We start from the raw sequence: 14,208 nt of genomic DNA, 5'->3' as shown, positions 1-14,208 counted from the left end.
TTATGCTTGTAAAAATGGATTATCGACTGTTAACATTAGGATAGCAAGGCACTCTTATTTTCATGTAATTCGCATGATGATATATTTGTAGATGGCTGTATTAATTATATGCGTAACTTGTGACATGCCTAGACATCGAACAGACGCCTTCCTATTGAGATTAGCGTTTTCCTTTAATGTCGAATAATTTCCCTTTCTGAATATGAGAATATCCTTATGGATATGTTTAAAATCCATATTTGATTTTATTGATTTGATTTTAAAATGTAGGAAAAACCTAGGCTGTATTCTGTAATCGGATGGAATCGAAGCTGGTCATTCTGAGTTGATGGATGTGAATATGAGACAATGAACAGTGGATTGATATTGTATTATATAATTGTGGCAGGACAGTGAATTTATAAGCCAGTGGAGCTTTGGAAATATGATATGAGAATATATAATGAAATAAGATTATTTAACAAATATGTGTTCCAAGGGAAACGATTTGCTTTCACCTTGAGATGTTGAAAGGATATTTCTGCCACACCGAGCCATTATTAGCCGGGCTTTGACGTCCAGAGATTTACGATGAGGGGAGAGTGAAGAAGGTTTGTCCCTTTTAAAGGATTACCGTATGCTGTATTGTTCGAGCTATTCCATTTAGAATGAAGGCCGTGCGACACCGATTATTGTTTAAAGGGTTCTTTGACTTTTTTATGTATGATCTTATAATAATATTTAACTAACTGGAACGCCAGTATTTTCATTTATTTGTTGACCATATGATTAATTAAGAAAGGCAGTTTTTTTAGTCCCGTTTGTCGATGCTATCTTGGATATCATTGGTTCGAATTCTGAGGCAACCATGGATTTTTTTGTTGTCACATTTTTTTATATACAGCCAATTGCATGTGTGTATTGTTATTGATTATTTTCATATTGTGTATATATTTTCCTTTTTATACATTCTTTTAGTCGTGTTTCACACTTTATGTGGATAAAAAATCGAGTTTTATTTTCGTAATTTTTGTCATTGGATTCATTTGGATGTGGGTTCGATTTCTGGACCCGACATCAGTCATTTTATTTTGATGAGGATTATATCGACTAGCATTCATTTTATTCTTTGTTTATTTTGTAATATAATTAATTTAGTTAGGTGACCACTTCAAGTTATCTTCAATTTATTTTGTTGTATAAATAATTGCTTCTTCTGATAGTGAAGAAAGTTCGTAATGATAACCGTCGCATTTATAAGGATATTTCTGATTTTTTTTATTTGAAAAGTATGTTATACAAATGATGATGTAATATTTATCATCATGTCGGGAAGAAGATAGAAGTAAAGGAGAAATAAATTTTTTTTTGACACTTTACAATTTGTATTTAGTCCATTGGACATTGCATATTCAACATTGATATACTATAAATATTCAGGATCAACCTTTAATTAATTTGATTTATCAAGGCTCAATAAATAGGTATTTAAACTTTTGTTTGCCTGTCATTTTGCCGAATAACATTGTATCCCAGGTTTCCTTCCGTTCATTTATGCCTTTAAGCTAGTTATGTGTTATTTTCTTTGATCTTCTGCCGCGAACGTACCATGGCCTTGGGAGGTCGGTGGTTTGATTCTTTGGAACGGAAGGGTGCAGTAGACCCTTGCACGGTCGGAAGAGCATTTGTTCACCCATCATTCTGAAATTTTTTTTGTTCCTTCCTGATGAGGTGGCATTTGATTCTAGACTAAATAGGTCCCTTTCCATCAGGCGCTTTGGCGTATGGTGCTATATGGCAGTATCCCGATTTTTTTTAGGGATTATCATGCAGTCATTTGGTTCTATGCGGCAAATGGCGTGGGGTGGAAAGGTTGGATTTGGCGCCCAACGTTTAGGCATTTTCGGCATTTTTAGGCATTTACAATGTTAGGTATTTTCGGCATTTTCTGAATTTTTGAATTTTTCGGCATTTTCGGAATTTTTCGATGTTTTCGATAGAGATAATTTCAAATGATAACTTTTGCGAAAATGGGCGTCAGGCATGGTAATGCCATATTTAGGAATATAGGACTGACCAATTATTATATGAAGGAACACGATGGTTGTTCAATTTATGGGATGCTGATAATTGGATCAGTATGAGAAGTGAATGACAGATTAAAATTAATGTGATATTTATGGCAAAATGAAAACATAGTCGTGGTTATAGTCTATGTGACGATAACCAGGACAGTCATTCATAGTAATTGAGGTACCCAAAATCATGTAGGGATTTAATTAAATCCCGGGAAACAATACAATGGTTTTCCCAAATCTGAGGAAAAATGAATATCGTTACCCTTCAGGTAATCGTATTCATGGGTACTTGTCAGGAGGTACTGGTTGTAACAGGCCTCATTACTCATAGTGAAACATTTATTGAATTTGTGTTAGTGTTTCGCGGTAGGTAAAGGTGACCTCAGGCCTTTAGTGTTTGTTGTTAAGTAGCAGTAAGTTAGGATTCATGTGGAAAGTTTTGGGACGATATTACCCAGTGTATTAGGTGTATCTGCCTCAATACTGGAAGGATGGCCTAATTTATTGGCATATACCACCTGTGTTGGTATTTAACTTGCGATATTTTTATTATACGAACTTATTCAATAATAATAATAATAATAATAATAATAATAATAATAATAATAAATATAATAATGATAGGCTACATATTCAAAATATTGTGATGAAAGGTACCCTTGATAAATTATACTGTTGAATAATTTTGAGATAGTTGTATTCAGGCTATATAATTAATTCAAGTCACATTGTTGTGAAAATTTTATGATTTTGGATTAAGTTGACCTTGAATTGATTTCATTTTCAAGTTGATTTCTCCTAATCCGAGGTTCGAGTAAAGGGGGGCCCACTTTATTGAAATATTGTGTAGAATGGATATGGAAGCCATGAGGGCTCTGATAGAGGAAGTTAAAAATATGATAGGTCAGAATAGTGAAGACATTAAAGTGAGTAGGGAAAACGTTAAGGACATGATTGATCAGAAGATAGATCAGAGTAATGAAACAGTTAAGGACATGATTGATCAGAAGATAGATCAGAGTAATAAAAGGTTTGAGGACATGAAAGAGGACATTAATAAAAATATGAAAGTGATTGATCAGAAGATAGATCAGAGTAATGAAACAGTTAAGGACATGATTGATCAGAAATTAGATCAGGTTAATGAACATATGGAGAGAATACAGAAGGAGTGTAAGGAAGGGAGAGATGAAATTAATAAACAGATGGGGAACTTTAACGTACGGTTGGAGGAAACAATTGAACGTTATGATGAACTGGTAGGACAGATAACGGGGTACCAGACACAATGTGAAAGGAACACAGCACAGTTAGAAAAACGACTGGATAATACGCACGAAAAACAGGAACGGCTAGAAAACTCGTTAGGCACGGTAATTGAGCGCGTCGAACGTGTTGAGGCTCAGACATTAAGTATGGCGGAACAAATCGATGTTCATATTCAAACGGTGACAGATCACCAGGAACGTACAGATAGGATAATAGAAGATGTTAAGAAGGAGGTCCATCAGACTCAGGTCGATATGCATGACATTCGGAACCAAACCAATGTGTTGAAACAGGAAATTGGTACCAACGTGGATAAGCGAATATCTGAGGTCAGAAAACAGGCATTCGATGGAATAGTCACGGTCCAAGAGGAGGTACGGAAGAATGAGGATAGGACGTCAGATAGGATCGAGGAATGGTCGCATAAGATGCAAAAGACGAAGATAAAAGTAGATATACATGACGACCTTGTACATGAATTGAAAGAAAAGATTGAGAAATTGGAATTACAAGAGGTATCAGAGAATAAGCAGTATCGACCATCCGAAGAATTAAACTGGGAACCACCAGAAAAGAAGATGAAGACCAGTCATGAATACCTAAACATGGAAGTGAATGCTGCTTCAAAGAATGAGGCAAAACAGTCTATATCATCGCGGAAGTCGGACATAAGAAAGAAGAAAAAGAAGACGCATAGTACCACGAAAGGTTTGAATTGGAGACCACAGCTTAGAAGAAAGAAGAATGGATCGTCAAGTCAACGGAAAGGACAGTATCATATCAAACGGTACTGTTACAAGTACGGACAGTGTACTAATCCGAGAAGATGGTACTCGAGGAGGAGAAGTCGACGCAGAAGAGGATCGAAGCCACAACCCGCGAAGTGGAAAGAAAAAGTAGATGGGCGAATTTTGAATCCCAGAAGATACGTGGAGCAGCGGGAACGTAATCGACAGAACAGACGGAAGACAGCCGTGTTGCAGCAAGCAACTGAATATGGAGGTCCAGAGTTGCAAACTCAATGGGACATGAGCAGAGATCCTGAATGGAAGTCTGTAGTGATGACATACGATCCAGAAGCAGCGACATCATTAGGACATTCTGGCAGGAAAAGAGAGAAGAAAGATTAAAGTGTCAAACTCTATCTTCAGAATAGTAGTATAAGGGACATTAAAGTAAATACCTATATTTCAGATTATGATCCCAGATTGAAGGAAACTGTACTTGATACAGCAAATTCAAAAATCATATTATCCACCAGGAAGCATTAGAGCAAATTTGGACCAGCCAGACCAGAACTCCGAGGAGGAAGGAGAGGATCAAGATGAAGATGATGACAACATTCCACAGGATGAAGAAGATGAGAATCTTGAGGAAGCTGAAGTCCAGATGACAAGGATTGAAAACCAGGAAGACGAGGATATCCCATGGTGTCAAGATTGTGAAAAATTAGAACAACGTCGAGAAATTTTGGGTCAACTTGCTTTTATACTCGAACGGGATAACCAAAGGTTTAGGGTTGAAAACCGAGAGCTCTTGAGAACAATACACTGCCGAAGAGACCACAATTAAATATGTAAATGAGAGTTTCTTCAATAAATTGAAATCAGTCAAGAAATTTGAAACCCTTTCCAAATTTCTTGAGTCCGACGGAGAGGCAGATGTGACCTTATCGGTCATGTACATATTTATTTATTAATTATTTGGCAGTGAAAAACCTTTGTAAAGCTCCCTCGTACTTGTTACAAAAAGTTGCATTTGGTTGCACATGCTTACACAACCTTTGTAACCTGCTAAACACCACTCCGTCTTAACTAAAAGGATACACAGATAGAGAGAGAGGGAAGAAAATCTCAAGCCAGAAAAATCGATAATGATACCGTCACCCGTTGAAAAAATGGCCGAACACGATGTTGCCAGCTCGCGAATCGCATTATTATGATGAGATTTCGAGACATGCATAGTATTTAATATGAGAAACCTCGGGATGTTATATGATTTAATTATAGACATCTGCCAAAATTCTAATTCTTTATAATATATTAACGTGTGGAAGAATACGCAATCGTTGCATTATATAACAAGCTAAGCGTCCCTTGTACGCAGTACCCTCATGGAAGACATTGTTGGGGCATTATTTTGATAATTAATTTTAAATAAATGGCCGAACATTTCAGGTTCCGCACATAACCAGACTACTTAAGAATCTGAGTCACACGTTTGAGTGTATTACCGATGTCATACGACACGTGGAACTATTAATTAAAAAAAAGTAGTGGGGACTATCCATTGTCTCTTGCATGGAAGGGGGAAAGTTTATAAAAGGAACCGCGATGATGACAACCCATCCACTTCACGCGAAGGATCCAAAGCAGAACCACGGTTTGATGGTGTTCTGATCTATTTAGTGTTTCAGACTGTAAATGTACAGTTTATATCTTCGAGAATATTGTAATTGTCTACAAACAATAGTATTTAAAAAAAGGTTGAAGTTATGTGATCGCAAGAACGGTATAATTGTAACTTTTTAAGTGATGCAACGAGTATTTTCATTATAGTGAAATAATTGTATGTTTTGTGTTAAAGTGACGCAACAAGTCTTAATCTCATAAAAACTGTTATAAGTGTAGAAGATAACCATTGGATTATGAACGTGCTCAGCGGGAGTAGCAACGGACATGAACCCGTGACCAACGTCAACACCATGGAAGCTTAGAAGATGAAGATGAGGGTCTTACCCGGGACCCGAACCTTGGATTGTTACGACATGATGATAAGTACTAAAATGAAATATTTTTTTTTAAATGCGCGGTTATTCATTATGCAGATCACGTAAGTTAGGTTAGACATGTAAATTGCATGTATTTCTTTTTAATTAGAAAGAGAACTTGTGAGTGGTCTTCATATTCATTTATGTTCATTTCATGGAATTAATAGTCTACTCCATGGGCTTAAATATATATATAATTAACGTAATGCATGTATTTGACGTGATGATAAAATATTAGTTAGTCAGAGTGCTTAGATTAGGTAAATGTAATAGATAGTGGATTTGTTTTTGGCACTGAGCCGAGCCGTAATTTTGTATAATTTATTTACGTGATATCCAAGCTTATTATGATAATGCATGGTGATTATGCTTGTAAAAATGGATTATCGACTGTTAACATTAGGATAGCAAGGCACTCTTATTTTCATGTAATTCGCATGATGATATATTTGTAGATGGCTGTATTAATTATATGCGTAACTTGTGACATGCCTAGACATCGAACAGACGCCTTCCTATTGAGATTAGCGTTTTCCTTTAATGTCGAATAATTTCCCTTTCTGAATATGAGAATATCCTTATGGATATGTTTAAAATCCATATTTGATTTTATTGATTTGATTTTAAAATGTAGGAAAAACCTAGGCTGTATTCTGTAATCGGATGGAATCGAAGCTGGTCATTCTGAGTTGATGGATGTGAATATGAGACAATGAACAGTGGATTGATATTGTATTATATAATTGTGGCAGGACAGTGAATTTATAAGCCAGTGGAGCTTTGGAAATATGATATGAGAATATATAATGAAATAAGATTATTTAACAAATATGTGTTCCAAGGGAAACGATTTGCTTTCACCTTGAGATGTTGAAAGGATATTTCTGCCACACCGAGCCATTATTAGCCGGGCTTTGACGTCCAGAGATTTACGATGAGGGGAGAGTGAAGAAGGTTTGTCCCTTTTAAAGGATTACCGTATGCTGTATTGTTCGAGCTATTCCATTTAGAATGAAGGCCGTGCGACACCGATTATTGTTTAAAGGGTTCTTTGACTTTTTTATGTATGATCTTATAATAATATTTAACTAACTGGAACGCCAGTATTTTCATTTATTTGTTGACCATATGATTAATTAAGAAAGGCAGTTTTTTTAGTCCCGTTTGTCGATGCTATCTTGGATATCATTGGTTCGAATTCTGAGGCAACCATGGATTTTTTTATATACAGCCAATTGCATGTGTATATTGTTATTGATTATTTTCATATTGTGTATATATTTTCCTTTTTATACATTCTTTTAGTCGTGTTTCACACTTTATGTGGATAAAAAATCGAGTTTTATTTTCGTAATTTTTGTCATTGGATTCATTGGGATGTGGGTTCGATTTCTGGACCCGACATCAGTCATTTTATTTTGATGAGGATTATATCGACTAGCATTCATTTTATTCTTTGTTTATTTTGTAATATAATTAATTTAGTTAGGTGACCACTTCAAGTTATCTTCAATTTATTTTGTTGTATAAATAATTGCTTCTTCTGATAGTGAAGAAAGTTCGTAATGATAACCGTCGCATTTATAAGGATATTTCTGATTTTTTTATTTGAAAAGTATGTTATACAAATGATGATGTAATATTTATCATCATGTCGGGAAGAAGATAGAAGTAAAGGAGAAATAAATTTTTTTTGACACTTTACAATTTGTATTTAGTCCATTGGACATTGCATATTCAACATTGATATACTATAAATATTCAGGATCAACCTTTAATTAATTTGATTTATCAAGGCTCAGCAAATAGGTATTTAAACTTTTGTTTGCCTGTCATTTTGCCGAATAACATTGTATCCCAGGTTTCCTTCCGTTCATTTATGCCTTTAAGCTAGTTATGTGTTATTTTCTTTGATCTTCTGCCGCGAACGTACCATGGCCTTGGGAGGTCGGTGGTTTGATTCTTTGGAACGGAAGGGTGCAGTAGACCCTTGCACGGTCGGAAGAGCATTTGCTCACCCATCATTCTGAAATTTTTTTTGTTCCTTCCTGATGAGGTGGCATTTGATTCTAGACTAAATAGGTCCCTTTCCATCAGGCGCTTTGGCGTATGGTGCTATATGGCAGTATCCCGATTTTTTTTAGGGATTATCATGCAGTCATTTGGTTCTATGCGGCAAATGGCGTGGGGTGGAAAGGTTGCAATACCTATTCTTCCCATCTTTGCCACAACAGCTCCTCTACTCACAGAATCAAAAGCTTTTTCCGAATCAATAGTAGTCATGTACAATTTTCCTCCTTTCTTTTTCACATATTTATCCATTATTGTTTTCACCACAAATATATTGTCATATGTTCTCATCCCTTCTCTGAAAGCGGACTGGAGTCCCTCCAATATCGAGCCCCCCTCCGCCCATTTCATAATCCTTTTCGCTAGCATGTTTTACTTAAGGTGTCTGCCTCTATTAAGTATTTGGGTTTGATATTTCTCCTTTCTTATAAATTGACAAAATCACTCCCTCTCGCCAAGATTTCGGAAATTCTCCCCCTTCAAATATTTGATTAAATAATTTAACAATGCTTCCTACACAGTTCAAAAAATCAGGGGAACATGTTTTGTAACGTCTGGTATGTGGACGTTAATTTGGCAGATGGGGTCCTAATGGACGTACAGCATACCTTGAGACCTTAGCTACTCAGGGTATGTCAAATCGAGGTTATACTCCATCTGTAGGCGCAGCCATGCACTGAACTGTCAGGTGACCCCTCAAAACAAAGTGAATAGTGGTGCGTCCGTGTGTCGTTGTAAGGTACACAGACTACTGCGGTCATTTGAGCACGTTGTGCGTAAACCAGCACATCCCATGAGACATCTTAGGAGGTTCAAGTCGCAAGGGCCGTCACACTGATCCAGGAAGGATGGACTATTCGTCGTGTTGCTGTGGATCTCAATGTCTCCCCGTCAGTTATTCAACGCTTGTAGAATCGCTACAGTGAGACAGGCCAGATCACAAGGAGATTTGGACAAGGTCGTGGACGCATCACAACCCCACAGGATGACCGACATCTGACCATCTGTGCGTTGCGGCGTCATTCAGCAATTGCCAGAAAACTGCAACGAGAGCTCAGGAGAGTCACTGGAGTCATGGTGTCTGAACAGACAGTAAGGAACAGGTTAAGAGAAGTGTCCTTACGACCCAGACGTCCTGTTCGAGTGCCCCGTTTAACGCAGCAACATCTCGCAGTTCGCCTTCTGTTTGCCTGTACCCACATCAACTGGCAACTTCGCCAATGGAGACCTGTGTTGTTCACAGACGAGTCCAGATTTCCCCTGACACAGCGTGATGGACGTCATTGTGTATGGAGACGCCGTCGTGAGCAGTACATGCCAAATGTCCAGAAAGGCGACCGATTCGGACAAGGTTCTGTGATGGTGTGGGGTGGCATCAGTATTGATGGCTGTACGGATCTTGTCGGCATCCATAGTAATTTTACCGCTGCGGAGTACATCGAGCAGATACTTCTACAGCATGTGTTGGTTGCTGCATACGGTGTTGGCCCTGAATTCGTACTCATGCACGACAATGCCAGGGCTCATGTAGCGCGTATCACCGGAGCTGTCTTGCGAAAACTACATTCAAGAGATGGAATGGCCAGCAGTGAGTCCAGACCTTAATCCCATCGAGCATATGTGGGATAGGCTTGACAAGTGTTCGTGGGCGTCCTCTTCCACTACAGACTCTCCAAGACCTCGAACAGGCTCTCATTGAAGAATGGGACCTGATACCGCAACATGACCTCCGTTGACTTATACGGAGCATGCCACGTAGGTGCCAAGCTGTGATAAATGCTCGTGGAGGACATACACCATACTGAAACTCTCCAACTGTGATAAAAATCCATCCTGGAGGACTGTTATCGCTTTCTTTTCGCCCCTATTTGGACATTTCCGTTTGTGTTCTGAAAATGAACGCGAGTCCATCGATGTTCTTTCGTATATTTCAACGGTAAAGAATAAAAGTTTAGTTGGTTATGTACCTGGGTGTGAGGTATTGTTTTGTGGAGCATGGCATACGTTCAAAAACATGTTCCGCTAATTTTTTGAACTGTGTACCATATATCTATTCTTTGCCAATTGTATCCAAAATTCGTTTGATACCCCCGAAATAGCTCCTGCTTTCCCTTTCTTAGCTTTCTCTAAGACCTCTCTTAGTTCTTCTACCGATAATTCCTTATCTAATGAAGCACAGTACATCCCAATCCTCCTGCTAGTCCACTTCTATTTTCGATCTCCATCTGTCTTCACCTCCTAATAATTTCTTATAGTACTCCACCCCGTCAGCATGACTTATTTCAGTTTGCCGAGCAGCTTTCTGCTTGCCACCTAATCACCTAAAGGTATTCCACACTTTCTTACTTTCGTTATGTTTAGAATTTCTATTCAGCTCAGCAACCCTTTGCCGCTGCCATTCAAATTTTGCTATATACAACTATTCTCTATATTATTTCCTCTTAGTGCAGAATTCCATACTCTGATTTTCTCCCCCCTGTTTCTTATACGCCTTTAGTGCTTTCATTACTTCGAACTTTTTATGTCTACAGTCATGATTGTACCACCCCTTCATTTTCCTCTTCACCTCCTTTAACCGCATCTTCTCTCCCGCCACCTTAATGGTGTGTTATAGTAATTTTACTGCATTACCCGTCTGATTATACTCAGTCATTAAATCTATTCCAATTTTCACTATTTTACATGTTTCTCCTTCATAATAATTCATAGACTCTTTCCCTAGCTCCTCCTTCCACCTGAATTTTGCAATTGGTCTTTCTTAACAACTTCTCGTGCAGTTCGTTAAAGCACTACCCTCTATACATGCTACTGTGATAATAATTGGTAAATGGTGTGCTCTTTCCAGTCCTGGACCTTTATACTCTTAATCGTAGGTAACGCATATCGTGAACATACTACCATATCAATCACACTGCCCCCTGTCTCTGTTATAGATGTTAGGTTTCCCATTTCATCACCACACAATCACCCATTTAAAATATATTATTCAATACCACACAACTCTAATAAATTTTCACCATCTTTATTAAATCCCTTATCTTACTTACTCTCTTTTGAATATATATTTCCTCTGCATCGTTTTCATACAACGGCCTCTGGTCCGCAACCGTGGCATTGAAGTCACTCGTCAATACAATGCCTACGTCCTCAAGAAGATTCTGTACCCTGTTAATTTCCAGTGCTAACTCATCAAAAATGTCTTTTTTCGCAAATGGAGAGGCTTCATGCGGGTTGAAACGAAACCAATGCACAAATCTCGCTCAATCTCTTCAGAAAATTTTGTTTTTAACCAAATACTTTCCTCTATTCCCGATTCAGTGTGTTCTACTTTTTCGCTTACCCCCTCCCTCACCAAAGCCATTATACCACCAGGATATCTACCTCTTCGAAACCGCTTTTGTTTTTCCTTGCAATAGACTGTACATTCTTCTATTTTACTTCCCGGAGCCATTCAGCTTTCTACCCAGTCAAGTACCTGTTTGCATTTCACTCTGAGTGCCAGTTTTACTCCTAGTAACCCTGGTTATTCCTAGTTCCTTCTTTTCCTGCCGCTTTTCCCACGCCTGTGGGGTCGCGGATGCGAACTGCGTCACACATGTGGATTTGGCCCTTGTTTTATGGCCGGATGCCCTTCCTGACGCCAACCCTACAGTGTATGGAGGGATGTAATCAGTATTGCGTGTTTCTGTGGTGGTTGGTAGTGTCGTGTGTTGTGTGAATATGAAGAGGATAGTGTTGGGACGGACACAAACATCCAGTCCCCGAGCCAGAAGAATTAATCAGAAGCGATTGAAATCCCCGTCCCGGCCGGTAATCGAACCCGGGACCCTCTGAACCGAAGGCCAGTTCGCTGACCAGTCAGCCAACGAGTCGGACATCGGTGCGACGTAAAAAAAATTCAAATCCGTACCAACTAGATATTTTATTTGTACATTATTTATCACGCCACCGTACATATTCTACTTCAGAACTTACGGCCATGAGTCTACACAGCCCCGTTCGATTTTTTAGTAAGAAAATATAATGTATTTTTCGTTTACATTTTGTCTAACGAATCTAAAGTCTATGGCGCAACAGCCCCGAAGGACCATGGCCTACCAAGCGACGCTGCTCAGCCCGAAGGCCTGCAGATTACGAGGTTTCATGTGGTCAGCACGACGAATCTTCTCGCCCGTTAATCTTGGCTTTCTAGACCGGGGCCGCCATATCACCGTCAGATAGCTCCTCAATAGTACTCGCGTAGGCTGAGTGGCCCTCGAACCAGCCCTCAGACCCAGGTAAAAATACCTGACCTGGCCGGGAATCAAACCCGGGGCCTCGGGGTAAGAGGCAGGCACGCAACCCTACACCACGGGGCCGACATAACATTTTGTTTGACACTTATGAGATACTGGCAGAATGTATCAGTCGATGAGCGGCCGACTGCTGGCAGTGTCACTGACCTGTATGTTCCTATGGTGGTGGTAATAGTCATTTTCTGTTATGGACTCTCCGACGGTGTCATTCTTCCATCTCTAAGAGTTATAATGAAACATCAGCAATTGATCAAACATAATAGCCGTATTTCTGACTCACCCTGTGTATATAAGTACCTTTCTGAAACTGTTAAATGCTGCAAAATCAAAATAGGTTTATATCAAATATCGACCCAATTAGTTCCGTAGTTCAGGCGGTGAAACAGACTAACACCATCATTTTTTATCTCTCAGCAATTTGTAAGTACTGTAACTTCGCAGATAAAATATTTTCATTTTGAAGTAAAACATAGTCATGTGACAATTTTCTTTCTGAATATTTGTTGAAAAACCCATGAAATTCCGCCAAGAGATGTTCACGTGTTTTCGGTCTAGTGTTGCTGTCACTCTGAAAGACGTGCCACAACATTTCTGAGGATTTACTTATTTATTTATCTATTTTTCTTTTGTTATTTCAGGAGGCTGGAGTAAGCCATTCAGATGACGGAGTAGATGGCAGTGAGCAGTTGTCAAATGACCCGCTGTTACTGGACTTACCACCTGAACCAGTATCGCCTCCAATGCCTTCGGAGCCCAGCATCGCAAAGAAAAGGAAACGTGATGACGACACTGAAGAAGAGATGTTGAGATTGGCGTGTAAACATCTTAACAATTTAAATGCAGCAAGACAAGAGGACGAGTTCGATGCATTCGGGAAGAACATTGCCTTCAAGCTACGCGAACTGAATAAACTTGATAGTACCCAGCGTATCATAGCGGAGAAGTTAATTTCTGACGTTTTGTTTTATGGACAAGTGCGGGGTTTGACTCGGGACACTACAATCAGTAATGCTCATTTTTGAAAGAAGGAAAAATAAACCGTCGAATAAGATAGCATTTGTTTCCTGTTGTCTGCCATGACGTCAGCGTATTTCACGAAGTTCATGCCTGCAATGTTAAAAATTAGTGCCAGGTCTCGAACAAGGCATTAATAAAGTGTTTTCAACGCAATCCTACTTTGTAATAGAAACGTATCTAGATTAGAGTTTATTTAATTTATGGGTATTGGATTTTCCTTGAAATGCCCCAGCGGTGCGAATCTTAATCCTTAAATGCGCAATTTATTATTTATTTTAAATATGATGGTTTTTAATTACAAAAGTAATATATTATTTTTAATAAAATATTTAAAATATTATTTATCAAAATGCACATTTATTTTATTTATTTTGATCAGTCAAAATATTTCGAGTTTTGAATGTTTTACGCACCAGTATATGCAAAGCTGTACGATTACTGTTGCTACTGCCATACGTCAATCTCAGGGATGTCCTTGCTCACGAATTCTCTGAATTAACTGTTTAACGCTTACACTTCATTCCTGTTGATTAGAAACGAAAATCATAAGATAAAAGGTTCTTCATTTTTAATATTATGCTGGCGACCCTTAGCGAGTTCGTATGTAAGGTGGAAGAATGCACTTTTGTAAAATCGTAAAACAGATATAACAAGCAAGAACATTCTCCTTTGCTCATATGCAATGCTGTGCATTTAAGGGTTAAGTTTTCTTCGCATGGCAAATCCAATT

At 38.5% G+C, this 14,208-nt stretch overlaps 1 protein-coding gene across 1 annotated transcript in view; it reads left to right on the top strand.

Annotated features, from left to right (window-relative positions):
* Nucleotides 1-13,980, top strand: part of LOC136857083 (uncharacterized) — a 334,311-nt gene extending 320,331 nt beyond the window's left edge. Inside the window, exon 3 of the mRNA XM_067135466.2 lies at nt 13,100-13,980. Within this exon, the coding sequence (XP_066991567.2) occupies nt 13,100-13,483 (384 nt within the window). The 3' untranslated portion in view covers nt 13,484-13,980. The remainder of the gene's footprint in view (nt 1-13,099) is intronic.
* Nucleotides 13,981-14,208: the final 228 nt, after the last annotated feature.

Source organism: Anabrus simplex, chromosome 1 (genome assembly GCF_040414725.1).
Source record: "Anabrus simplex isolate iqAnaSimp1 chromosome 1, ASM4041472v1, whole genome shotgun sequence".
In the NCBI taxonomy this organism is placed as follows: domain Eukaryota; kingdom Metazoa; phylum Arthropoda; class Insecta; order Orthoptera; family Tettigoniidae; genus Anabrus; species Anabrus simplex.
The sequence above is the reverse complement of the archived record's forward strand: the minus strand, read 5'-3'. Positions and strand labels throughout refer to the sequence as shown.